The sequence below is a fragment of the Phasianus colchicus genome, chromosome Z, assembly GCF_987193195.1.
Source record: "Phasianus colchicus chromosome Z, bPhaCol1.hap1.1, whole genome shotgun sequence".
Taxonomy (NCBI): Eukaryota; Metazoa; Chordata; class Aves; order Galliformes; family Phasianidae; genus Phasianus; species Phasianus colchicus.
The window spans coordinates 75358965-75384183 of NC_143476.1; the positions used below are offsets into that span (position 1 = coordinate 75358965).

At 39.9% G+C, this 25219-nt stretch overlaps 1 protein-coding gene and 1 long non-coding RNA gene across 6 annotated transcripts in view; both read left to right on the plus strand.

The window, feature by feature from the left end:
• Window positions 1-8189, plus strand: part of LOC116239165 (chondroitin sulfate proteoglycan 4-like) — a 42717-nt gene extending 34528 nt beyond the window's left edge. For both annotated transcript variants that reach the window (XM_031609205.2, XM_090131317.1), the window contains one exon: window positions 158-8189. In XM_031609205.2, coding sequence (XP_031465065.2) covers window positions 158-2211 — 2054 coding nt within the window. In that variant the 3' untranslated portion in view covers window positions 2212-8189. The remainder of the gene's footprint in view (window positions 1-157) is intronic.
• Window positions 8190-10773: 2584 nt separating this feature from the next.
• The window catches only part of LOC116239164 (uncharacterized), a 53348-nt gene continuing 38902 nt past the window's right edge, over window positions 10774-25219 (plus strand). For all 4 annotated transcript variants that reach the window (XR_016461602.1, XR_016461601.1, XR_016461600.1 and 1 more), the window contains exon 1: window positions 10774-11621. This is a non-coding gene — a long non-coding RNA (uncharacterized LOC116239164). The remainder of the gene's footprint in view (window positions 11622-25219) is intronic.

Genomic DNA, 25219 nt, shown 5'->3' on the forward strand with positions numbered 1-25219 from the left:
TATGGCATATGGGAATCAAGGATGCCATGGAAGAAAAATATTTGTTTCCATGTTCTCTTTTTTGAGCATTATCAATTTTTGAAACACAAATCTAATTTCAGAAACACTGCAACTTCAGAATACTGAATTTCTAAGACTCTTTTTTCCTTTCTGCTAGGTACTGTAGTCCAGGAAGGAGGTAGAATATTAATCAACAAAACACATTTAGATGCTTCAAATCTATTGATCAAGCTACCTGAAGTACAACGCTCCATGTATGAAGTCTGGTACCAAGTTGTGTCTTTACCCCACCATGGCGTAATAATTGTTGGAGAAAGAAATGTTACAAAAGAAAAACCTAATTTCTCACAATACATACTGAACAAATTTGGAATTGTGTATGTGCATGATAATTCTGAATCACTTATGGACAATTTCACTTTTGCTGTTTGGTTAAACCTAAAGACCAAGTCTGCAACAAAGCCCCATGATGAAGTTTTAGAAGAGATGTTTAATATTACTGTTATTCCAGTGAATGATCAACCGCCAGAACTGAAGACTAAAAAGCTGCACCTGAAAGTCCTTCAGGGAGATGTGTCAGTGCTGGGGTCAGAGAATCTGAAAGTTGAAGACTTAGACAACACCCCAGCAGAGCTCAAATATTCCATTGTTAGCAACCCCAATAATGGTTATTTAGCAATGAAGAGCAATCTGAGTATCTCTATACAGGATTTCACACAAGCTGATATTGACAGTGGTGGGGTTTGGTTTGTACAGGATGGAAGTTCTTCTTCTGGGGTGTTTTATTTCAGTGTGACTGATGGTAAACATCGTCCTTTATACAAACTTTTCAGTCTTGAAGTTGTACCAATTAGTCTTGTCCTGGTCAACCTTACGGATGTTGCACTTCCACAGGGTCAGACATCTGTCACTATTACTAACATACAGCTTTCAGCTGTCACAAATGGAAAAAGCACTAATATCATGTATGAATTAACTCAACCCCTCAAGTATGGGCACCTGATGATTGAAAACGAGCAGGTTACTAAATTTGAGCAGACAGATTTGAACTCGGGAAGACTTTCTTACCACCTGTCAAATTTCACTGTGTTTAAAGAAGTACTGATATTTATGATATTCACTGCAGAAAGTAATCTAACAGAACAAGTGCTGAACATTACAATGAAGCCTTTAGTGCAAGTTGTATCTGACATGCAGATTTCAAATCAAGCAGTTTATAAACTCAGAAGCAATGACCTGGATGCTTCTGAGCTAGCCAATTTAACAAACAGTAATCCTAGATTTGAAGTTATAGTGCCCCCAGCTCATGGGAGGATTGTAAAAAAGAGGTTTGTGAATGATGCAGTGTTTGAAGATATTCGGACATTCACCCAAACTGATATTGATGAAGGTACTGTGCTTCTCAACATAGATACAAATATGACAGGCATTGATCTTTTAAATGATTCATTCATGTTTGTGCTCAGGGCAGATGATGTGCAGCCTGCTGTTGGCCATTTTGAGTATTCCATAGTGCCATACAGTCCTCCTCTTGTGCAAAATTTCACAGCTGAAGTGCCTTTCATAACCAGTATGACCACTTTAAAGATTCCAACTACCTCAAATGACAGGGTACTAGTTTACTCCCATGATGAAGTACCTACAGTAGCACCAAAGAAGACTGTCCCAGACATGTGGCTAGGTCGGAAACACTGGGGAAATCAACTTGAGGAAGGTCCATCGCTAAATCTGGCATTGGGAACAAGGGGATCTGTAGGGACTGAGACCACAGATCAGATTAATGCCATGAGCTCCAGAGAGCAAGCACGTGAAAGCAGCAATCATTGGTACATCATTATACCCCTGGTCCTGGTGTCTGTGTTACTCATTATTGCTATTATTTCTGTGTGCATTTTGCTAATGTGTCAGAAGAAAGAGAAGGCAAAACCACTTGTCAAAAATCAAACAGATGTAGTTCTCAGTAGTCCAGGTCATTGTCTGGAACGGAGCTTGACTGTACCCACTGTTACAGTGACCCCTCTCCTGAAGGGAGCTGAGGGAAATACATCCTCTGCACTGATGGCAGTAAGGCATGAACAGCTGCTTCCTACAGTACTTTTTCGGACTGTAGAACAGCCTTTGCAAAATAGTTGGTTAAACCTAGATCCTGAAATGATCCAATATTGTCGAAAAACAAACCCAACTTTGAAGCATAGTCAGTACTGGGTGTAGTTCATGGCCAGCTTTGGTCATGCCAACTGACGTAATGTGGAAAGGAGAGCATACCTTATTAACATACAATTCTTTATTATGATTATTTATAATAGGTCTAATGGTGCATTGTTTGTTAGGTGAAACCCAGATAGCTGTGATATAGTGAAAGTCTTATTGATTACAGTGGCCATAAATTGAGTTTTCCCACCTCATCAGATGCAGAACTTGTCCTTTTTGTGCACCCTGTGTATGCAGTGTTTTTTATTTTCCATGACAAGGCTAAAGTAAAATGTACTGTCATGGATTATATCTATTTTAACATTATTATTATTTTGAAGAACTAAGTTTGCTGTAAAGATCCTGTGTTCTTTCCTGAACTGGTACTTCTATGTTAAGAACTTGAAACTGTTTTTACAAGTAGTTATCAAGGTGCTAATCTCAATAATGTCATTTTGACCCAAAGGCTGTTCAAAGGCCAATACTAAAGAAACAAAGCTGTCATTATTTTGCCATGTATTCATCTGGGTCAGTGAGCTTGAAATCTAGCATTCATTTTAGCAGTAATTCTATGACAGCAGCAGTAAGTAAAGGTAAAATGCTTACTGTGAGATGGCTGTTTTTTTGATTGTTTGTTTTGTGTTTTCCTAATTTGTTGCTGGAATCTAGCCTTAATATCTGGTAAAATGCATCCAGGGCCTCTAATCCACATGGCAAAAACTGTATCTCTGCCAGTCAACCTTCCTGCTGAATTATTTTCAGGCTTAGCTTATGTCTGGAAGAACATATCAAATGTCCTATTTCTTACTAAGGGCTAAGTTCTGACTTCAGTGAAGCAAGAACAGCTCTCTTTTTGGTCTGTGAGTCCAAGCAGATGATAGTATCATCAAATCCTTTGCTGCAAACTACTTTGTGTGGTGGAGCTACTGACTGAATACTGTGACTAAAGACATACTCCCTTCTGAAGGTTCACAATTTACCATTCATCTCCCAGAATGCAGGTCTTATGTGCCTTATGCTCTCTGTCAGGTACTATGTACTCTTAATTTAGCTGTTAGTAAAATGTGCAGTTATTTCTCTGTAAGGATAATGTTTTTGTATTTATGAAAATGAATAGTGATGTGCAGTCTCCTGTTAAGGTCCATTCTTTCTTTCACTGAGAACAACAGCAAAATTCTTATTGACTTCAGAGGACAAAATGACCAATGAACTTCTCATATATTTTTGTATCAACTTCTAGGTAGCTTCTCTGTAAAAACCCTGTCTGTAAATGTCTCACTGCTGCATTGTTATTATTAACACTGGAATAATATTTTTGTTTTATCCAAATTACTGCTGTTTTTGCTTTTATAGCATGGCCTAAACGTCCTTGGTGCTGTTAATTTCACAGTACTTCATTTTGGTTGTCCTTTTCTGCTGTTGATTAATTGCATTTCTGGCATTTACATATTTCAGTTGAGGGAAGTGTTTACCAGTGAGAAGGGCCAGACTAAATCTCTGGTTACTGCTGTGTCCCAGGAGCTAAATACTTGAGTAGCATGCCCAGTTAGAGACATTTTAAAGCAGTACACTGTTCAGAGCCTGCTGCCAGGTCAGTGTCAGTGGAAAATATGCAGGCAACATTTTCAGCTGTTTTAGTTAGTGGAGAGATATGAATCCTTCATATGCTCAAGCTAAAATATATTTGAAGCATATTATGCAATTTTTGTTTGTAATTACCATTTTTTCTTGATGCCACTGTGAGCAGGCTTGAGATCACCTTCTACCTACTAGGCCTTTCTAGTTAAAACAAAAACAAAAACCTTTGCTATTTTAGAAGCTCTCGGCAAGAGAGGTGGTGCTGTCAACCATTGAAGGGATACCCTAGCATCTTTGTGGAGGTGCAGTTGTAGTCTCCTGCCACTTCCTGAGACCTTATTTGCTATCACCAAGCAAAAAGCAACTTCCTCCAGATTCCAGCTGTCAGCAGAGTGTTTGCAATACCTTTCCTCCAGTGCCATTTAGCCAGTAGCAGGAAGTCAATTCCTCTCTATCTACTCCAAGGCTCCACTCCAATTATAAAAAATAATAATTAAGAGTTATAATTCAGTAGTTCCATGACACTTAAAGAAGCATGCCTCACATTTCCCTATGGTTGAGACCTTCCTGTCAACACAAAAAGAAATGTCATACTCTGGAATGAAGTTAAAGCTACCATGGAATGAAGTTATATGCTTTTACTGCAGTATCAAAATATTGCCACTGGAGTCCACATTTTAGACAGGCTGAAAAAAAAAAAATAGAGATGGAATATGTGCTTAAGAGACTCTTTAAACTATGTATCATTGTAAAGACAGGTAAGTGAGGTTGCTGTTTGTTGTGCCATAGAGATGGAAGATAGGGCTACTGCAATGGTGGCAATGGTAAAAAATGAGGCCTCAACATATTATCAAGTGAATTAAAAAAACAGTAATGCAATTAGAACTTCAGAACTGAATGGACCCTCTGCATATCTGTATTTGTATTCTCTGAGCAAGAAATAATAGAAAAATACAGAGAAGATTGCTGAATTTTTGTTTGTGTAAGCATAATGAACTAAATTCTTATTTGTTTCAGAATTGCTTTTGCCTGACAACAGAAATTTACTTCAAGAAGAACCAGCGCTATGAGCTGTGTTTTAAGAACAGGGCTCAGTTTCTAGAGCGTTGACTTTTTTCTTTAATAAAAACCTGAAGGCCCAATTGTGATGTGTTTCAGCATTTAGTTTGCTCGCCCAATGCTGCTGTTACACTGTGCCGTAATACTGGCCATACTACTGAACTTTTGGATGAGAACTCTCTATAGAGAAGTATACTGTATCACTGATTGCTGGGTTTCATATAAAATGCTCTCTTTAATATTATAATTGATAATTACATGTGGATTTTACTTTAGTATCGTAACCAGAGTCCTGTTTAAAAAAAGGAGTGCCTTAATGTAATGTAAGCTTTTCCACTGGACAAGTCAGAATAGTCTCTGTCAGATAAGGGTTTATCTTATCTCATCACGTGTCCTCTTGGCTGTGTTCAACATGGGCATGAACATAACATTAAAATTAATTCATTTCAGGCCAGTCAGTCTCCCCTCCATTCCTAGAAAGCAATGGGACAGCTTGTTCTGGACGCCATCACCCAAGCAATTGGAAGACAAGAAGGTTATCAGGAGTAGTCAACATAGATACACCAAGGAAAAATCTTGCTGTGAGAAAACATTCTGTGATGTCCTCAACAGCTGAGAAGGTGGGGATAAGCAGTGGATGTTATGTATCTTGACTTCAGAAAAGTGTGGACACCGTCTCCCACAGCATTCTTATTATGAAACTTAGAAAGTGGGGGATAGATGTATTTACGGTGGGATGGATTGAGAACTGGATGACTGGCAGAGTTCAGAGGGTGGTCATCAGAGGTACAGAGTCTGTTTGGAGGCCTGTAACTAGTGTTCCCCAAGGTCAGTACTGAGTCTGCTCTTCACCAGTGACCTGGATGACGAGATGAGTAGAGTCTACCCTCAGCAAGTTTGCTGATGATATAGAGCTGGGAGGAATGGCTGACACTCTGGCAGATGGTGCTACTATTCAACAAGACCTGGACATACCGAAGAGTTGGGCAGATTGGAACCTGATGAGATTTATCAGGAGCAAGTGTAGAGTCTTGCACCTGGGAAGGAATAACCACATTCATCAGTACAAGATAGGGGCTGACCTGCTGGAGAGAAGCTCTGCAGAGGACAACAGGTTGGTCATGATCCAGCAGTGTGTCCTGGTGGCCAAGAAGATAGCCTGAGGTGCATTAGAAAGAACGGCCAACAAGTTAAGGGAAGTGAACCTCTCACTCTGCTCTATCTTGGGGAGGACACATCTGGCGTACTCTGTCCATTTCTGGGCTTCCCAGTTCAGAAAAGATGGATCTCCTAGAAGGAGTCCAGTAGAGGACCTCAAAGCTGATAGAGAGCCTGGAGCATCTCTTGTATAAGGACAGGCTGAGCAACCTGGGTCTGTTCAGCCTGGAGATAAAAAGACTGAAAGGGGATCTGATTAATGTTGATAAATATCTAAAGAGAGGTAGGAAGCAAATGGGTGAGGGCAGGCTCTTCTTGGAGATGTGTAGCGATAGGACAAGGAGTGATGACCTAAAACTTGGACATAGGAAGTTCCATACTAACATGCAGAAGAAATTTATTGTAAGGGTGATGGAACACTGGAACAGGTTTCTCAGAGAGTTTGTGAAGTTTCATTCTATGGAGATATTCAGGACCCATCTGGACACCTGCCTCTGTGACATGCTGTAGGGAACCTGCTATTGCAGGGGGGTTGGACTCTGATCTCTCGAGCTCCTCTCCAACCTCTGTAATTCTTTGATTTGAATTTTCTGAAACAGCACTGCATTGGGTGTATTTCAAGAAGTTTTATGTTATTTCACTACACATGCTTAGGATATCTTGAAGTACCAGTTTCTTAAATGTTAATGTATTAGTGCTGTTTTGTCCCTGTTCTAAAAGCCAGTACAACAAGCCTCTTGATACCTGTCAGCCACATACATCAGTCATGCTGAATTACAGAGCTGTTTTAATATTAATTGTGTGCCCCATTATCAACCAGATACAGTAAAAATGTAAGCACCTTATGCTTGCCTTAGGGAATAAGGCAGTGTACATCTTGACTGGCTCTGTGGGGAAGATTTTAGCATGTGAGCTGGCACTCTGGGAGACCTAGACCAGCACTGGAGCTGACTATTAATCATTCTTCAAATGTTCAGAAATGCTGATCTCAATTGAAAATTAATCCATATATTCCTGATGACAAAAATAAATAACCCTTATACCCTGGCTCTACTGAAGCAGAATTGTTAAACTGGAGCAAAAAAAGATTATTTGAAGACATTATTTGTGTGTGCTTGCAGCCTGGAAGGCTAACTGTGTTCTGGGCTGCATTAAAAAGGATGTCTAGCAGGGAGAGGGAGGTGATTGTCCTCCTCTACTCAGCTCTTGTGAGGCTCCATCTACAGTACTGTGTCCAGGCCTAGGGCCCACAGTACAGGAAGGATGTAGGGCTCTTGGAACAGGTCCAGAGGAGGGCGAGTAAGATGATCAGAGGGCCGGAGCACCTCTCCTATGAGGAAAGGTTGAGGGAACTGGGCTTGATTAACTTGGAGAAGAAAAGGCTCTGGGGGACCTCATTGTGGCCTTCCAGTACTTTACGGGAATGTATAACAGGAGGGAGAATGGCTGTTTACAAGGGTGGATAGTGATAGGACGAGGGGGAATGGTTTTAAACTGAGACAGGGGAGGTTTAGATTAGATATTAGGAAGAAGTTCTTCTCACAAAGGGTGGTGACTCACTGGAACAGGTTGCCCAAGGAGGCTGTGGATGCCCCATCCCTGGAGGCATTCAGAACCAGGCTGCATGTGTCTCTGGGCAGCCTGGTCTGCTGGTTGGTGACCCTGCACCTAGCAGGGGGGTTGAAACTAGATGATCATTGTAGTCCTTTTCATCCCAGGCCGTTCTATTCTATGATTCTAACAATCAAGTGATTTAGATAGATAGAATTTTAAACTTTATGCTAAAACTGCTTCCCAATTTCAGGATACTAAATTAAGATAATATTACCTCATATTGCACCAAATACTTTCTTCAACCGGATTTTGATCTGTCTTTAATCAGAACTTGGATGGTCTATTGTTGTTTCTATAGCTTGAGATAAGGAACTCCTTTTTTGAAATGTCAGAAATTCTGGTGGCAGCAAGAGAGCAGCTTCCCCTGGGCCATGACACAGCATCTTGACACAGAAACTTGTAAGCCCCAGCTACAACTGTCATTGCAGCAGCCTATTAAGACCTGCTAGACCAAATCCAGCAGTGAATCCACTGCAGTGTGCTAAGCTACAGGCATACATCCAGCCTGCACTATTTTTTTTTTCAAGCCTACCCTTCTGATGTTATGTTGAAATACATTCTGTGAATATTATTAAAGATGCTAAAAATAATTGTTCTGGTATATTCAACAGAAACTCTCTTTTTCTTCACTTGTTTCAAACAGTCATTTTTGCCGGAGCCTGCCTACCCCAAATCAGTCCTGGACCAGAATGTTCTTTCATTGCAATCTATAGTTTCACATCTGTTTATAGGGGGACGTGGTATGGTGAAATGCTTGCTTTGCATGCTCATTTCCTCATTTCCAGTCTTCTAGGTTATTTCTGTGGTAATCCTTTGTACATGCTGGTAACCACTACCTAAACATGAAGTTGTTCACAGACTGAAGTTTTAGCTGCATCATGTTTTCAAGGCCATGCAGAGAGAAGAACATCAGATCTCCACCATTCATTGGGGGAAAATGAAAACTGAGCTTTGTTATGGCATATGACTGAGCATCAGAACTGTCTGAAGAAGCACGGGCAAACAGCTCAGAATAAGTCAGTGGTGTAGTTTATAGCATGTGACCCATTGAACTCATTACACAGCAATTTTCATGTATAGTACAGGAAAATGTGTCTAAATGAGATTCTAGACAGAATTTTAAAATAATCAGATATCAAAAGTACACGTCTCATATACAGATTCAAATATGTATAAATGAGGTTAAATAAGTAAGTCAGAGAAATGTACAAAGTTGATTTCAGACATGCAAAATCTCCAAGAGACTATTTGCTACCAGGAAGTACTGGGGAAGATGTTGGTTAGTGTGGGGGGAACTAGGGGGGCAGGACGGGGACATGTTCACTGGGGTAGGTGGAAATATATGAAAACCACAGACGGTCATTTAGAAGCAAACTTGCTTCTTTGAAAGGCAGAAGTGATGTGGAAGTGCCACGTGATTATGACATGCCACATGGCTTGGAGAAGTCACCTCTCTGCCAGAAGAACAAGAAGAAATGACAAGTTCTCTTGCCACGCAAAGAGAGAAGTTCAATCAGCTTTTTTTTTATGCATTCCTTCGCAGCTGGTAGGAGATTCAGTAGAATTAAACTCGCTTTGGCATGAACATACTGAATGTAGACTTAGAAGATGGCTGGCTGTCAAGAAGTCCAGTTGTGGGGATAAATCAGATCAAATCACAAAGATTCTTCGTTATATAATGATTGCCCAGTCTTGCTGAGCAGAGTTGGCCAGGAAATAGCAGAGAGATGTTGAAGCCTGCTGGCATGAATATTACCTTAAAGATAGAGCTGCCATGTTCTTACTCTCTTGGTCAAACTGCAGAAGGGAGCAAGGTGAAGGGGCAGGACAAGGGGAAATGGTTTTAAGTTGAGGTAGGGAAGATTTAGGTTGGATGTCAGGGTGAAGTTCTTTACAGAGAGAGTGGTGAGGTGCTGGAACAGGCTGCCCAGAGAGGTTGTGGATGCCCTGTCACTAGAGGTGTTCAAGACCAGATTGGATGGGGCCCTGGGCAGCCTGGTCTAGCATTAAATGGGGAAGCTGGTGGCCCTGCATGTGGCAGGGGGGTTGGAGATTCCTGATCCTTGAGGTCCCTTCCAACCCTGGCCATTCTGTGATTCTTTGATTCTATGAACTTGCCTGAGGTTCTGACTGTAATCACAATTAATGATTAATGGTAACTCTAGTTAGTTGCAAATGCTGAAAGGTATGTGAAAGAATGGTGACGGAGGTTCCGACTCAGAGTACACAACAGGATGGACCTGAGCTTAGCCTCTGAAAAAAAATGAGGACCATTGAGGACCATTCTCATTTACACATGGCTTCATAAAACAATTAAAAATCAGTGCTAGAACTAAGATTAGATCAGGGGCAAAGTAAGCAGAAGTGGTATAAATCAGCTGGAAGAAGAGTTGCTTGCTTCATAGCACCTCTTAGGCAGTCAGGAATATGCAACCAAGGTCATAAACCCTGTTAGGAATGCTGCAGCTTAAGCATCAGTGTTTTCTGACTCTAAATCACCTTTCTCCCGGTTGTAGAATTTAGGATCATTTAGTCTTTCTCCTTTATTCTGATTCCTGGGATTCTGGGAGGTCTGCTTGTTGGTCCTCGCTTCCAAATACTGGACCTGGCCTCAGCCCTGTGCTTCTGTCCATGCGTCCTGAGATTTGTGGGTTGGTAAACTACTGGCCACCACAGTCCTGAGTTGTGGCCTACTCTAATCCGAATCTACAAGTTACATTTAGAGACACATTATACCCTACGTCCATTTCTGTGGTTCCACAAGATGCTTCAAATGTAAAATGGTGAGTTCAGGATGTTCCTGTTGTATTGCCACTGCCAGGAAGCAGTGCTCCCCCAGCCCCAGCATGGCTGCAGCACACCTGGTGCCTGGCACACCTCAGACATTTAATAGCTCCATGTTAAGCCTTTCTGGAGACCTCTCTGCCCCTCTTCAAATCCTGGGAGCAGCCCTCTTGTGTGGGAGGTGCTGGATGGGCTGTGGTGCAGAGCTCCTCTACTCCAGTTTTGTAGGCCACCACTTTCACCCTGCTGGAGAACTCTCAGGCTGACAGCTGTGACCAGAGGGCAGTTCTCTGTGAAACCCAGTCTTATCCAGTTCCTGTGAGAAATTTCACTTCCTTCTTGTGCTTTTTTTTTTTTTTTTTTTTTTTTTGGTGTGTGTGTGTGCATGTGTGTATGTGTGTTTCCAGAAAGCCAATTCTGCTGTGACTCACTGCCCTCCTGTAGGAATCAATGGGCAGCTGGGGCTGGAAATGGGCTTTGGTGTCCCCGCTGCCATCCAGCTGGATACACTGAAAGGACAAGCCTAAGAAATGCCAAAGGTGGATCTAGCAAGTATCTCATGAAGGTACTTGGTACTTTATGAGTGATTTCTCACATGTTTAGGGCAGAGCTACAGGACTCTTGAGTGCTTTGGAGATGACACAAGTGTTTGAAAGGCACACAACCAGCTGGGAACTGACTGGCTGGAAGTAACATCACTGGGTTCTCAGCTCAGAGAGATCTGTCACAGAGATGTAGCGGGTGTGAGTGCTATTGGCACCTGCTTCCTGTTAGCCACAGACAGGAACAGAGAGAAGGAACATCTAGCAAGTGTTTCATACGGAGGTAAGTCACAAAAAAGGACGTGGGTGTCAGTACACCTGCCTAGTTGTCACCCAACAGAGAGTGACACATGTGAAGGCTGCACATAGATGACACATGTCCAGTTGGTTGGAGGCCATCCTCACACTGCTGGCCCTTGGACATGCCTTGGGCTGGGGCCAGGACTGGCAATTCAGCATAGAAAGTGACATGAGTTTCTCATAATTCTGCCAAGTTTAACCACCAGTGCAGCAGTGACAATGAGACTAGGCAGCAATAACACATTCCCAAACCTCTTAACAACCCTATTTCTGCCAGTGGCAATATAAATGCAGCAGCTGAAGAGGAAGCAAAATCTTGGACCTCTGCTCCAGCCAGCACCTTGGCAGCGTTAACAACGAAAACAAGTTGCCACTGTATTTGCAAAGCTCTGCCAGGTAAGGATGCTTTTCCATATGTTTATTGTCTGGGGCACTCATACGTCATTAGGGAAATCTGTGTTTAAATTGCCTTTGTCTCTGATTGAAAGAGGTGTGATCCCCACCTCCTGCAAACTGACTAGCAGCAGATTTTATTTTTAATAAGTTATATACAGCCACTGACTCCTAGAGTGGTGGTGTCTGAGCATTCAAATCTGCTCTGACAAAGGCACTGCATAAATTTTCTTCTCCAGAGAACTGCCCTTAGATGTTAACAACAGGGGCTTTTTTACCCATTGTTTTACAGCTTTTGATGTTTTTGTTTTCTGTTTTCAGATAAACAGGCTCACAGAAATCATATCATGACAGTCTCAAGCAAAGCCATTCTTCTGACGTATTACTGTTACCCAGCAGCTACCCAACAGACATGTTTTCCCATTGCTTTTGTGACAATGCTTACTTTGTTTTCCAGTTTTAATGAGTTACATTCAGCTATGTCTGCTTCTTTCTTGACATGTTGTTTTCCCATTGCTGCACCAGCTCCTAATGTTATTCTAACACCCAGTAAAATTGCTCAGCTGGCAGCAGATGTGAATCTACCACAGCAGATTCTCAGATGTGTACAATACAAAACCACACTGTTTTGTATAATCCATGCTGGTTTTGAGCTGCCCTGGGCCCACCTTAAAAGAAAATATGAGTGTATTTTGGCCTGTTTTTTCAAAACGCAAGAGACAGCCTTCTCAGACACTGCCTGGCGTTGCTGCAGTTCTATCTCAATAGAAACTCTTTTTCTGAGTGCAGAAGTAACATTAAAAGGGTTCTAGCTTTATCTTCAATATCTGTAATGACTCATTGTCAGTTTTCTCATGTCAGAGTATTTCAGAACCTGTTTATTAATCTGAAAGTGATAGAAACAGCTGTATGTCTAAGCTACAAATGAACAGAGGACAACATTGCTAAGCACAGAGAGGGAAAGAAAGACCCCTTTTCAAGCATACTGAGAACAGTATTTAACAGGAAGGTGGCATGAAATTGCATTGGCTCAAATATTTTATGCACAATACATAGCCAGTTTTGTGTATGGTAACAACTGTGTGAGATGTGACAAAGTGGCACAAAAAGTGTATCAGTATAATGCCAACACCTCTTCATTGAGTTTTGTGGGATTTCAAGGGGTTTTCCATTTTCTCACCTGTGTTGATAATGTGCCTTTTTATTGTTTGATATCTAACTAAAACCACTGGTGATCTGACACTGTGGCTAAGAATATCAGTATTTTCCTTTCCTTGTCTTTGTGAAAAAGGTAGTCTTATCCTTAAAGGGAATCACTGAAAGAAGATTATCAGCAAGACAGATGAGACCTAATTTCCCATGGAGCTGTGTTTTAATCTCTTCTTCCTCAGGTTCACTTTCAGCTCCTTTATACATATCTTACACAGTTTCATTGCATCCTCTGATTCAGAGCTGTGTGTGTTAACACATAAGCCAAAATATGCGTATGCACTGATCACATAGGTGCTCTCTCTTCAAACAGAAAAGATGCAGAATTGTGTCTGTCTTTCCCTCACCAGGAATTGGGCTTCTTTCCTCTTTCCAGCAGTTTCACAGAACTTGTAAGAAGGTCAAGTCTTACAGATCTTGCATCCCTTCTGTAGTTGGATGTAGTAGTTGGCTCTATCACTGACTTCGAGGGTAGGAAGCAGGCAAACGGTACAGTTGCACAGGGGTTGTTCCCTTACACCACCAGGCTAAAAGGGAAGAACAATTTGGGAATGCAAAGAAGTTTTCAAGTGTTGCATATGTTGAAAGATTGAGTTGTGTAACTCAGATACATGGAAACGAGCTGCTAAAATTATGTTTAAAAGATAGCTAAAGAATAAGGAATAATGTTTTAAAATGTGTTTTGTGATTGTCAAAAATAAACTCTGTTAGCATGCTTTTACAGTTCCTCCTTGTCATCCTCTTTATGGTTATACTCTTAGGATGTTTCTGTTTACCAATTTCATTTTCTCCTCCTTTTCTTTTGGCACCCTTTTGCTGTACTTCAGCAGTAATGAGAGACTACATTTCTGAATAACCTATAACCACAACAGCATATGAAGGAAGACTGTAAGTCAGAGTAAAGTCTGCTTCCTGTAAAGCACTGATATAGATCAGAAAGTGCAGATGACTACAGATGACAGCAGAAAACCTGGTCTGCAATGCTACTCATTAGATCAAAGACAAGGACAACACTTGGTCTTATGAGCAGAAGAACATCCAAATGGCTTAAGGATGAAGTGTTATCCCCATAATGCATTAAGGGGGGCAAAAAGGAGCAGTTTTCCTACTGCTGATGTGCATGTTTGGAAAAGCAGAATAAGTAGAAAAGAAACCTAAATGGAAGTGATTTGGTGGGAGAATATACTGGAGGAAATCAAACCTATATCTCTGAAGAGAAGACTATTAGTTTTTGGGTTTTTTTTTCATAGGAAAAGATATCTGAAGTCTGCCTTGGTGATGGCCGAGGTGGTTACAATTCTGGAGTAGAGATTTCTGTCTGTAATCTACGCTACCATAAATAAATAAATAAATAAATAAACAAACCCACAGTGAAATTTGGAGCTGACTGAAGAAATTAAGAGTAGAAATAATGGGAATCAGAACAAAAATACCCTTGTGGTAAAATAAGGTAGAAAAAAGTATGCCAGCAATCCAGCAAAGACATTGTGCCCACCTCATCTGTCTGAGGAAGGGGAAGTTAAAAAGTTGGCATGTCTAATGCCCAAACACATCCCTCCTACCTGACCCTGCACTTTCGTCCATCCTGATGATCTTCAGCCTCTGTGTCCAGGGATGATGGGAACTGCCTATCTGAATGTATTGGTGAAATGTATCTGAAACAATAGGTCAAAAGTGCAGCTTTTCATTTGGCTCTGGCCCAACTCACACTTTGCTCTGACAGGCTAACTCTTGCCTGAAGTTCTCCTGAAGTCACTGAAGAACAGCATTATGCTCCTTACATCTTTGAATTTAGCAGTTATATACATATTCTTCTCGAGATTTTGGTGCCTATCTGGAGTTGCCTTAGGTTTTAGATATCAGCCACAGTGCATCCAGTCACTATCATAACAGAAGTTTTTCTCCATCTAGTGAGGCTTTAATTTGAAGAGCAAAGGTGTAGAAGGAAAAAGCAGAAAGGGAAGGGTTGCCTAATACTAATGTAGGCTTTTGTTAACTTATACTTGCACAGAAAGAGTCAAGTCACTTTCTGGCTGCAGCCTATGCATTGTGCCACAGTCCAACATGACGTTGGACTGTGAGAAGGAGAACCTTCTGCCCATGTGGATGCACTTCAGATGTTTCAGCACACATATACAGAAGAAATTTATACTCCTTGTCATAAGGACATTTGCATTTATTCTTGAAAGAGTTTATTTATTTTAGTAGCATTGATGTTGATGTTGTTATTATATTACCTTAGAGAGTGAGGCAAGGAAATATCAGTGGCACAAGAGGAAAATGTAGCTCTTTTGTTCTGAATTTTCACCGTATGCATGCAGCTCATTTTCTTGGGAAACTGAGAACAGCACACGTTGTTTCCCATTTCAGGTTCAAATTCCTAAAAGACTTATAATCAGCAGCCATCTGGTTGCTGTTTAGCGTCCCAGATGAAATGAACATAGTGGCCTGAGCTGTGTGTCCAGAGAACAGGTGCCCGTATCATTGACAATTACCAGAGTAATTGGTAAAAAGGCCATAATCTCTGAGGTATATGCAGTCTTAGTAACCTTTCCATAATGAAAGGGGTTAATTTAATTTTTTTAGGCCATTAAACTATGGAGGATTTCTGTTTGATTTGTTTTGTTTGCAAACAGAAGTGACTTGAGTGTCCCTAATCTTTTTGGTATTGCTGTATTTCTAATATAGAGCCTCACATGACAGGTGCTGTGTGCCTGGTCTGAGATTCCTTGCCTGGAAATAAATGCACTTTCACATTAAAAGAGACAAAATACAAAGGAAAACAGGCTTTTTTTTTTTTTTACGTTCAAGTATTCCTCTTCACTGATATTTTTAACTGTATAGCTAAACTGTCAACAATGAGATAATTCTTTTAAAGCTTAAATAAAAAATTAAGAGCATAAAATATATTGTACAGGAACAGATTTGTAGTGAGTTTTCTACATTTTCTATGAGTAGAATTTAAATTAAATTCATTAATTCAGTAGTCTTCACTTTTCAGAGTCATTTGATAATAATACTATCCAGAAGGAACATGTTTGCTGTTCAGTTATAAAGATAAGCAACCCCAATTGGGCTATTTTTCAACATATTGAAGAGCTTGGATTGCACAGAACTATATATATTCAGAGCAGAGTATTTATATTTTGGGGGCAAGAACCTTAACTTTACTAATAACCTGAAAAGGTTTCAAATCTGACCTTTAGCTTTAAAATGTGAAAGACAGACTGACTTTCCTCTCTCAACATCACAAATGTTGAAAATACTGAATGACACGCTTGTGGTTAGTCCTGTCTGTGATCTCTGCATCATGACAAATACCCCTTTAGTTACCTAGAAAATACTGGTGACTTGTTTTTACGGAGAAATATAAGCTTGTATTTCATTCACACTTATTTCAGTTGAAGTTCATGTACTAATGTCCTTTTTTAAATAAAAGGACATTTTATTCAAGGACTCAAGCTTAGCAGGAACAAAAGGGAAGCAACTCAGATTTTGTCCATATACTCCTCACATTTTAGCTCAATATAAAAGCCAAACATTTTCTAAGTTTAAATATGATGGGTGGAATATCTGGCTCATTAGTTCCTCTGTGGATACTTGCTCTGAAATGTAGGAAATAGATAATAAGCGCAAGTTAGATAGGAAGATCTAGATATTAGAAATGTTGACTTCTAACGGTTACTGATTTCATCCATGTCTTTAGATAAGGTGTACTAGTGGAGGGACCATTTACTCACATCAAGGCCTAAATATGAATGTTTCAAAAACCAATCAGTCTAATAAATGAAGATGCCAAAAAAAAGTGACTAAATAAATGCTTATCTTCTCTTTGCCTCCATTTTTTTCATCTCTGAGCAAGAATCTTCAACTTCACCTCCACTAAACTGTCAGAAGCATTGTAGGTTAACTTTCTTAAAAGGGTCTTTGAGATCTTTATGTTGTATAATGTGATGAAAATCAGCCATATTTCTGTCTTGAGAAAGTGGAGATGATGGAAAATGAATTGTTGTTCATAGGGGTACATATGAGTGAGAATGAAACTGATAAGAAAGCAGAGGTCCCTGCAGGATGTTTTGCAGAGACGAGGAGGCAAAGGCAGGGCTGGAGGCTGAGCTGCTCAGCCTTTGCAGCTCTGCTCAGGAGCACACCACTGTGCCACACACAGGTGGTCCCACAGCCTGGCTGCGCTCTCCCTCTCCTTTCCCACAGCAAATGGAAGGGCCCACTCATGATACCAAAGCCCTGTAAGACTGCACATCTGCTCATGCCTTTTTCCTTTTCTCTTCACGCAGTATTTATCCTCCCCAGAACAGGCAGCTCGCTCTTCCTTTGCTCTCCTTGGTTCATGCCACAAAACCCTCATTTATTCAGTCCTCCATGCATCCCGTTACTGCTATCTCTGTGATGGATTTATAAAAGTGTTGAATAGGATTAAAGACATTTTATTGTTCAATTTTATTATATTGAGAAAGAATTCTTGATCACAGGATTAATGTTTCACCATGGGCTTTTAAATTCAATTAGATGTATATAAATGAAAGCAACTGGAAGAAGAAGATACCCACACTTGTCTTAATCTGTCCTCACAATTCTCTGCAATGCCACTTTCCTTGCAGTAAATCTGTTCTCTATTCACAACATACAACCACGCTATGGGCTCAACGCGCTTCCTTTCAATGCATTCAAGGAAAATGTTTAATTTCATGTACCAACAGAAAGTCAGTGTCTGACTGTCCGTCCTGCCAAGACAAAAGAGCATTTGGTATTTGCCTGAATAATGTTTGTGTGACCTGGCTTCTGATGTGGTTAGTCTGAAGAATGACTAACGTTCAGGTTTTCTTCATAACTCTATTATGTCAACATTTCCTGCTTGCGATAGTCATGGGTTTTTCTTGCGTTGAAATGAACTAGGTTGGGCAATGTTGCCTCTTGCTGAGCAATCTGAAAAGAGGAGGCTACAGACTGCACAGATGAATCCACTGTCACGGATTCCCTCCATCTTCCACCCACATGGTGTTTTGCTTTCCTGTTTGTTCCAAAGGCACCTCTTCTTCTCAGTTTTATTTTTCCATTACTGGAAGTGGGGTTAAAGAATGTAAGGGAAACACAGAGGGAAAAGAAATGAGAGTGGAAATGATTGTGACAAGAAATTTTCCCAGCTGCTTAAATAACCCCTAATGGGTGAGGTATTCCTTTTCTGTTTTTAAAATGTTAAGGCTTATTTGTGTTTACAGGACTCTTGTTGGCCAAAGAGATAATGACCAAAAAGGCCTATTGTCATGTCATTCCCTGTTTCTGAAACTTGCACCTCTTTGCTGTGTTCTGACAAAAGCAGGTTGTTAAAGAAACATTTGCCACAATTGTGCCTGAAGAGCTGAACAGCAAAATCTGAAAAACCAGTGCAACCTGCCAGTTTTAGTAAGAATGATTCATTTGTACATGCAGTCCACTCATAAAAAATCATCAGAATTGGCTTCATTGGTATATGCTGCTGTTTACTGCATTTGTTCTCTTTTCCCATCCAGGAAAAATGAGTTTTACTTTTCATTCCAAAAGCACAAGCACATGACAATGCTTCTATTTTTTTTTTTTTTTCCAAAGGCAAGTTCTATTTTCCTGTGTTAGCTGCCCAGCATATGCTGTTATCGGTTCAGGTATTCCACAGTGGAGAAAGAAGGTCTCACATCATTTGCGTCAGTTTCAGATGAAAGATGGAAAAGTCAAATTTGACCCAATTTTAGGTCAGGAGATGTGTAGACAGCAAGGCAGTACAGTGATTGGGTCTAACCAGCTATACTGGGAATCTCTAGAGTAGATTTAAAAGCCATAATATATCATTCATAGTCACCAGTCACCATAGTGACATCATAGTCACTCTTTGATATAGCCAAAATCCAAAGACCACAATTATAGAAATCAGGTAAGAGCTCGGTTAGTAGTTGCACCTATGCAAGTAAATCAAATGTGGCAGAGATCCTTACTTGGCACAGGAGCCAAGTCTCATAGGAGATCTCACATCCTGTTAACCTCTCCTGCCTTCCTAAGTGTGATGCCCACAGTTGGGTCACTTCCCTGGGAAAGGTTGCTAGCCTAGAAAACTGACATGGAAGACTGACTGTCTAGGAATTATGGGGAGTCAGCTTGCTGTCTTGAACCAAACCCTTACTGAGGATGATTCTGATGATCTAAAAACACTGAGTGCCAGTAGCAAAGAACAACGTACGGCACTGTCCTAATTAGCAAAATGTTTGCCTTGTGCTTCAGTGCAATATTAGGCTGCAGTACACTGCATAAAAGGAGACAAAACCCATTCACATAACTTTTTCAGCAAATCTAAGTTCCTTGACTTAGTATTCAAATAAGAACATAAGCTGCAAATTCTTAAGCCTCTCTGAAAAGTGTTTTTCTCCTCTGCAGTGGAGATCTACGCTGGATGACACAGAAACAGCAGAGCCCTGTGGCTCAAAGCTGTATGATCTGCTTGTCTGGTATTGCCAAGGCCCAGCAAACAATAGCCCCATCTCCTTCTGGTGTACAGATTCCCCAGGGAGATGTCCTCTTATAAAACTAGGCCATGACTCCATTTATTGGGAAAAAAAAAAAAGAGAGAGAGAGAGAGAGAAAACACTGTTCGCATTGCAAAAAACACTAAGAAAGTGCTTAAACAGGGCTGCAAGTGATAGAGGAAGAGAATATATAATCCCAGTGGCTTCACAGTTATACATATCTTACTAAAATGTGCTGTGCTAGCCAATCCTACAAAAAATACATATGCTCCCATGTACTGTTTAGTTTCCCTTTCCAAGACGTTGAACTAAATGCTTACTTCTTACATGCAGTTCTTGCATTATACAAAAAAGAAATGGCTTTTGCACTTTTTTATGTTTGAGAATTAAGCGCAATTTCAGGTATGTTCTAAAGAGTGAAAGAGATAGGGAGGAATCAGGGGTTATTATGACCTGAGGAGCAAGGAACACAAGAAGTGACTTGTGCTCTGTATCTCATGACAAATTCAATATCTAAAGAATATGAGTCCTGTGAAATGATTTGTTTTTTTAGAATAGAAAAAAAAAAAAAAAAAAAAGTGAAACAGCTGAGTCACTGAAAATAAACAGGAATTTGAGATTATGACCACAGACATCCAGTGTCTGACACAAATTGCTGAGTAAGGTTGAAAAGATTCCTCTGCTTGCAAACAGGAACTGCTTACTAACCTACTTGCTTTGCTCTGATATATTTTTAAATGAAATGTCATAATCTTGGGGTCAGTTGTTCATCTGACAATATACACGTCAAATCCTATCAGTTGCCACATAGCACAAGTGCTGCTGAGGCTGTCTGCACTAAATTCATTTTCCTAGCAAGGTGCTCATTAACCTGCCATCCCCACACCACCATCATTACCCCCAAAATGAAAACAAAAGCATTACTCTGGCATTACTTCCAGAATAATTGTACTCAGGCAGAAAAAAAACAGATAGAGTTTCCTGTAGAAACAAAGAGGTTTGTTTTTTAGTTGAACACAGCTGAACTGACTGATCAGGTACATCTGTAGAATGATCTAATAGTTCTGGTAATAGAAATGAGCACCTACGCTTGAAAATGAAGAACATCAGACAATTCTCCACATCCTGGGGAATTAATATTATCTCACTTCAGTGCAAGCAGCCTGGCCAACATACATGCAGTTCCTGGTCCCATACTGGCCTTTGCTGTCCTTAGTCATGAAACTTAGAAGTTTAAAAGTATGGTTTGAATATTCAAAGCTAATACCACACATTATTCCAGAGTGACCATGATTTTAAAGGAGACATCTGGGCAGCTGGGAATAGGGGATTCAATGATGTAGAATTATTTAATGGAGTTGGATGAATTATTCATTGTGCATAATTCATCTGACCAATATGGGAATTCCTCTCCTTATGAATTATTCATAATTTTTTTTTTAAATTAAAATTATTATTCAACGTGCTTTCACATTTATCAAGGCTTAGATTTTGGCTGTGCATATATCGGGCATGTCAAAGGCTGTAAACAAAAGATGCTATGTGTTATACTGGCTGCCTAAATTTATTTTTCTTTCTTCTACTTGTTATGATATTTCAGGGAAGTGTGAACAAGAAAACCCCATGAGTTCCAAACTGAAAGAAAGAAGTGAGAGAGCATGAAAGTTCCTTGTCCAGACGTTAGGTCATTAATGTGTGCACTGTTTTATGCATTAACAGCTAAAACATGAGGAAGGAATCAATTTCCATATGCAGCTTTCTATATTGAGCAATGTTTAACAAAAGCACAGTGCAACACTTTCTGCTACTCTGCAGTTGCAATAGTATTGAAATAGTAGGTAAGTCACTTCCTTGGCCCCTTGTACAAAACTAACTCTGCTTTGGGAGCAAATGAAGCATTTATTAAGTTCTATCTGAGATAGTACTAGATTTTCTGATTTGCAGACCTCCCATCTTTCTAAGCAGACTTGCAGCTCATTTAGAGAGAATCTAAGCCTGCTGCCTATTGGCTTGCTTTTCTGTCTGTGAATCTCACAGAAGAGTCCACTGATCATAATTTAAAAATGATAAACAAGACAACAGTATTGGAACATGCTTTTAAGTCACACCTGTGGTTTCATCTGCAGAACGCACTTGCTCATTTGCAGAATACAATATCTGAATTACTTGAAATGAGGAAAAGAGTGCATCTTGTCATACAGACAAAGTGCTAATTCGGGAAGGCTGAGATTTTCATATACTGAATGAAATAAGGAGATGTTATTTTTCTTCCTTGATGTTCAAAAAACAAAACAAAACAAAACAAGAGTGTTCACTCATTGCAAACACCACTTTAAACCAGATTCTGAATGAATGCATTAAAAAATATCACAATCTGCATATTAAAAATAAAAGTATTTTCAGTTGTTGCTGGGCAGTCCAAAATCTTACATGCATCTTTATGCATCTGTGCTCTCCTGGGACATTCTCATTACAGCTCAATAATCTGATTAATCCATTATCTGCACTTAGCTTTTATCTAGACAGAGTGGCATATTGATTTCTAAGCAGTACGCAAATTGACAAAGCAAGGAGTGCAATTTGAACACAAGTATGCCCAGCCATTACATTTATTCCAAAGATTCACAAGGCCTTTCTTAACCTGGACATGTTTTCTTCTGAGTAAACAGCCTCATTTATAAAAAAATGTCTCATATACGGCAGTCAGTGCTAATGTGAAGATTCTCACTTGGATAACAGTTTTACACTTGAATGTGTCATTCCCAGTGACAGCATAAAAAAAAATCTTCCAATTTCTTCCAAATTAGCACCGATTTATTAAGATGCCCTCTTCTACAGTGAGTGCACTTATGACATGCTTCTTAAGGGTAGGATAATTCCATCAGACCAATCTAACTACAGTTTAAGAACATAGATATTTAACATGCACCATATTGGCACAGAGGTCCATCTATGGCATTATTTTGTGTCCACTGGTGGCCCATATTGAATGACTACTGAAAAGGTAAATCAAGAAAGGATGCATATAAAACATTTTCCTCAGGGGTCCAAAAATCTGTGGATTTCCAGAGACAAAGAAGTATTCAAAAATAACCTGTGATGATTTTCTCTTCTGTGAATTTGTTCAGTCACTCCTTAAATATATCTACATATTTTTGCATATATAAGACCTTATTGAGAAGAAATCCACTGTACTTTGTTCAGGTAATACATAAGAGAGAGCAGTCTAACTCCAGATCTCTTCATGGTCCTTATGAGTTTACCGATACCTACAATATATCTTCTGACTTGCTTCTTTCTAGTTTCAGTCTTATTTCCTTCCTATGCTATTTTCACTCACCTGAGTCTATTCAGGACTCTATCTGTGAGCTGGTATTATATATGTCTAAATGGATGTTGAATGCTGTGCCACCCTCAAAGCAGGTAATCTTGGCCATAACAAGAGAATGGGGCCATAAGGATACCCCCAAACCAAAATTCAATTGGGTTCCCTCTTGTGAAATCTCTGAAGGAGAAAATATGCTTAATGATAGAGGTGATTTGCTGGATAATTCCACTTTCCTGACTTTCTCTACAAAACAATTGCTTCACTGCCAAAATGTAGTGTGCGTAGAGAATTCCATGCTCAACTGCTAAGCTCTTGTTAGAACTGGCAGAAAACTTGCATTGCTGTACTCTTTCAACTGATCTTGAATACTAAGCTCAGCTTTGATGATACTACTGTTCAGCAGAGGCCCACTGCCAGTAAGAAACTCAGACTAAGAAGGGTGACTGAAATATTCACAGACACATTTTCACATTACACATGGCTGCTCTCTGCACATGCATTTCCAATTGCATGGAAATTAATTGTTTCCTACTTGGTGTTATTTCTACATCATCTGCTTGGCTCTTACTCCCACTCCTGCAGCCAGACTGCTAGGAGTACAAAGATCAATGCCAGATCTTGGAGACAGATGCACCCTTGTCAGGCTGATCAGTGAGAAAGGTGGAGGACAGAAAAACTGTCTTGCACTGTTGCTCACAAATCTGTGATTTATTGTGCTAACTCCAAGAGATAAATGAGGTCTTAGGCCACAGAGAATTTTCTAATTGAATTATACCACTTCCCAGATGGAGATGACCTTAAAAGCCCAGACTACGCAAAGATATAATCTCTGAAAGGAAATCTGGTTCTCATTGTGCATTAATCAGTGCATCTTCCTGGATTTTACTTTATATACAACACATCTGAAACCAGCATCTGCTATTTTTAATGCAGTACTATTTATGCTTATTTCAGATACTGAGCAGCTAGGAAGCCCTTATGTTCAGATACAGGAAAGTGTACAGTGACCTCCTGAGAAACTGGCAGCTCACATTGATTTTACATTGGAGTCTCACCCAGAATTCATTTGAGTGCTCAGCCATATTCCCTGCAATGGGACAAAGTGAAGCTGGAAATTAGTGAGGCCATCCCTGCACAGAACTGCTACACACCCCTGCACAGTGCAGTGCAATCTAGCTCTGTCCTAGGCTGCAAACCCAGTGGTTGTTAAGCCTACCTTCTACCTGCTTGCAGGCCCTTCCAGGATATCCTTGTCTTATATGGTCATTTGTCTTCAAGAATTCTTGGTTCTCATCCATGTGGGAAGATGTGGGGTCAAATGTTGTGGCTCTGTCCTATGAAGAAAACAATGCTGGGAGACACTTATGACCTTGACTTAGCACAAGGGCACAGGCTGCCTTTGTGTCATCAGGTTCAAGAACAAGGAAGATCTAGAAAATTCAGTAGGAGGTAAAAGCAATCAATAAGAGTTCCTATCTATACTGTGAGGAATCTGAGTTCTCAAAATAGCAGGGCACATCATTTCATCTGATTAGATCACCATTCCTGACAATTTCCTCTAAATGTTTACCATTCAGAATGCTGGAAAACAAAAGTTCCTTGTTTATCACATATAGCTGTTTAGCTCCTGCCACAGAAATATTTGTTGTCTGGATTTATTTTGAAAGCAATGTTGTCCAAACTTTCTGCATAGTTGTTCTGGTTAATATCTTGGTTAAAATTACTGTGGTGATACCTGTTTTGGTTAATATTTCTTGACATATGCATCATTTGCTTCCAGTTACACAAATGGGAAACATGAGAGCAGTAACTCTAATAAATAAAAAGTGAAGTAAATTCAGTTTCAACTCCCCACAATTCCAGCAGTCAAAAGGGGGAGAGGAATTCTTTGGGTTGCTGTAAAGTGGACCAGCAGAAGATCCTAAGTGGAAAAGAGAAATTTTGGCCTGCAGAAGTCAGTCTGTCCTTGGTTGGTGACTCAGAAAGTCCTTAGAATCTGCCAGTTCAGTTAACACCCCATTTTTTTTTCAGAAATGCAGGAAAGCGTACAAGACTATTATTGTAATTTTTATCTTTTAGAGTACTATGGTTGTGGATGGTTCTCTTTTGTATGAAATTATATATTATATTCTCAAACCACAGATGTTTCATGCAGGTACTAGCTAAAGGAGGCCATGCTGCAGTACTTTACATAGACTCTTCTGCTGTCCTTTGAAAAATTTGATTATGGTAAACTACTTATGAGCTGCTAAATGTTGGCTAACTATCACAACAACATTTAAAAAGCTTCATGCTTGTTCCTATCACTCCCGAGAACTCTGAAGAAATGTTTCTGTAAAGAGGATGCTTGGCAGATCTATCAAACACATTCTTTAAACGTTCAATCCAATTGTATGAATGCACACTCAGATCAAAGCTTTGAAAGGGAATGAATGAATTTTTAAGAGTGCTGGATAACACCTGAGAACCAGTTATTTTGGAGTGTCATGTCTGCAAACATGCCAATTCTTTTTCAATTAAGTTGATGGTATGAAGACATACCATGTAGATTAAAA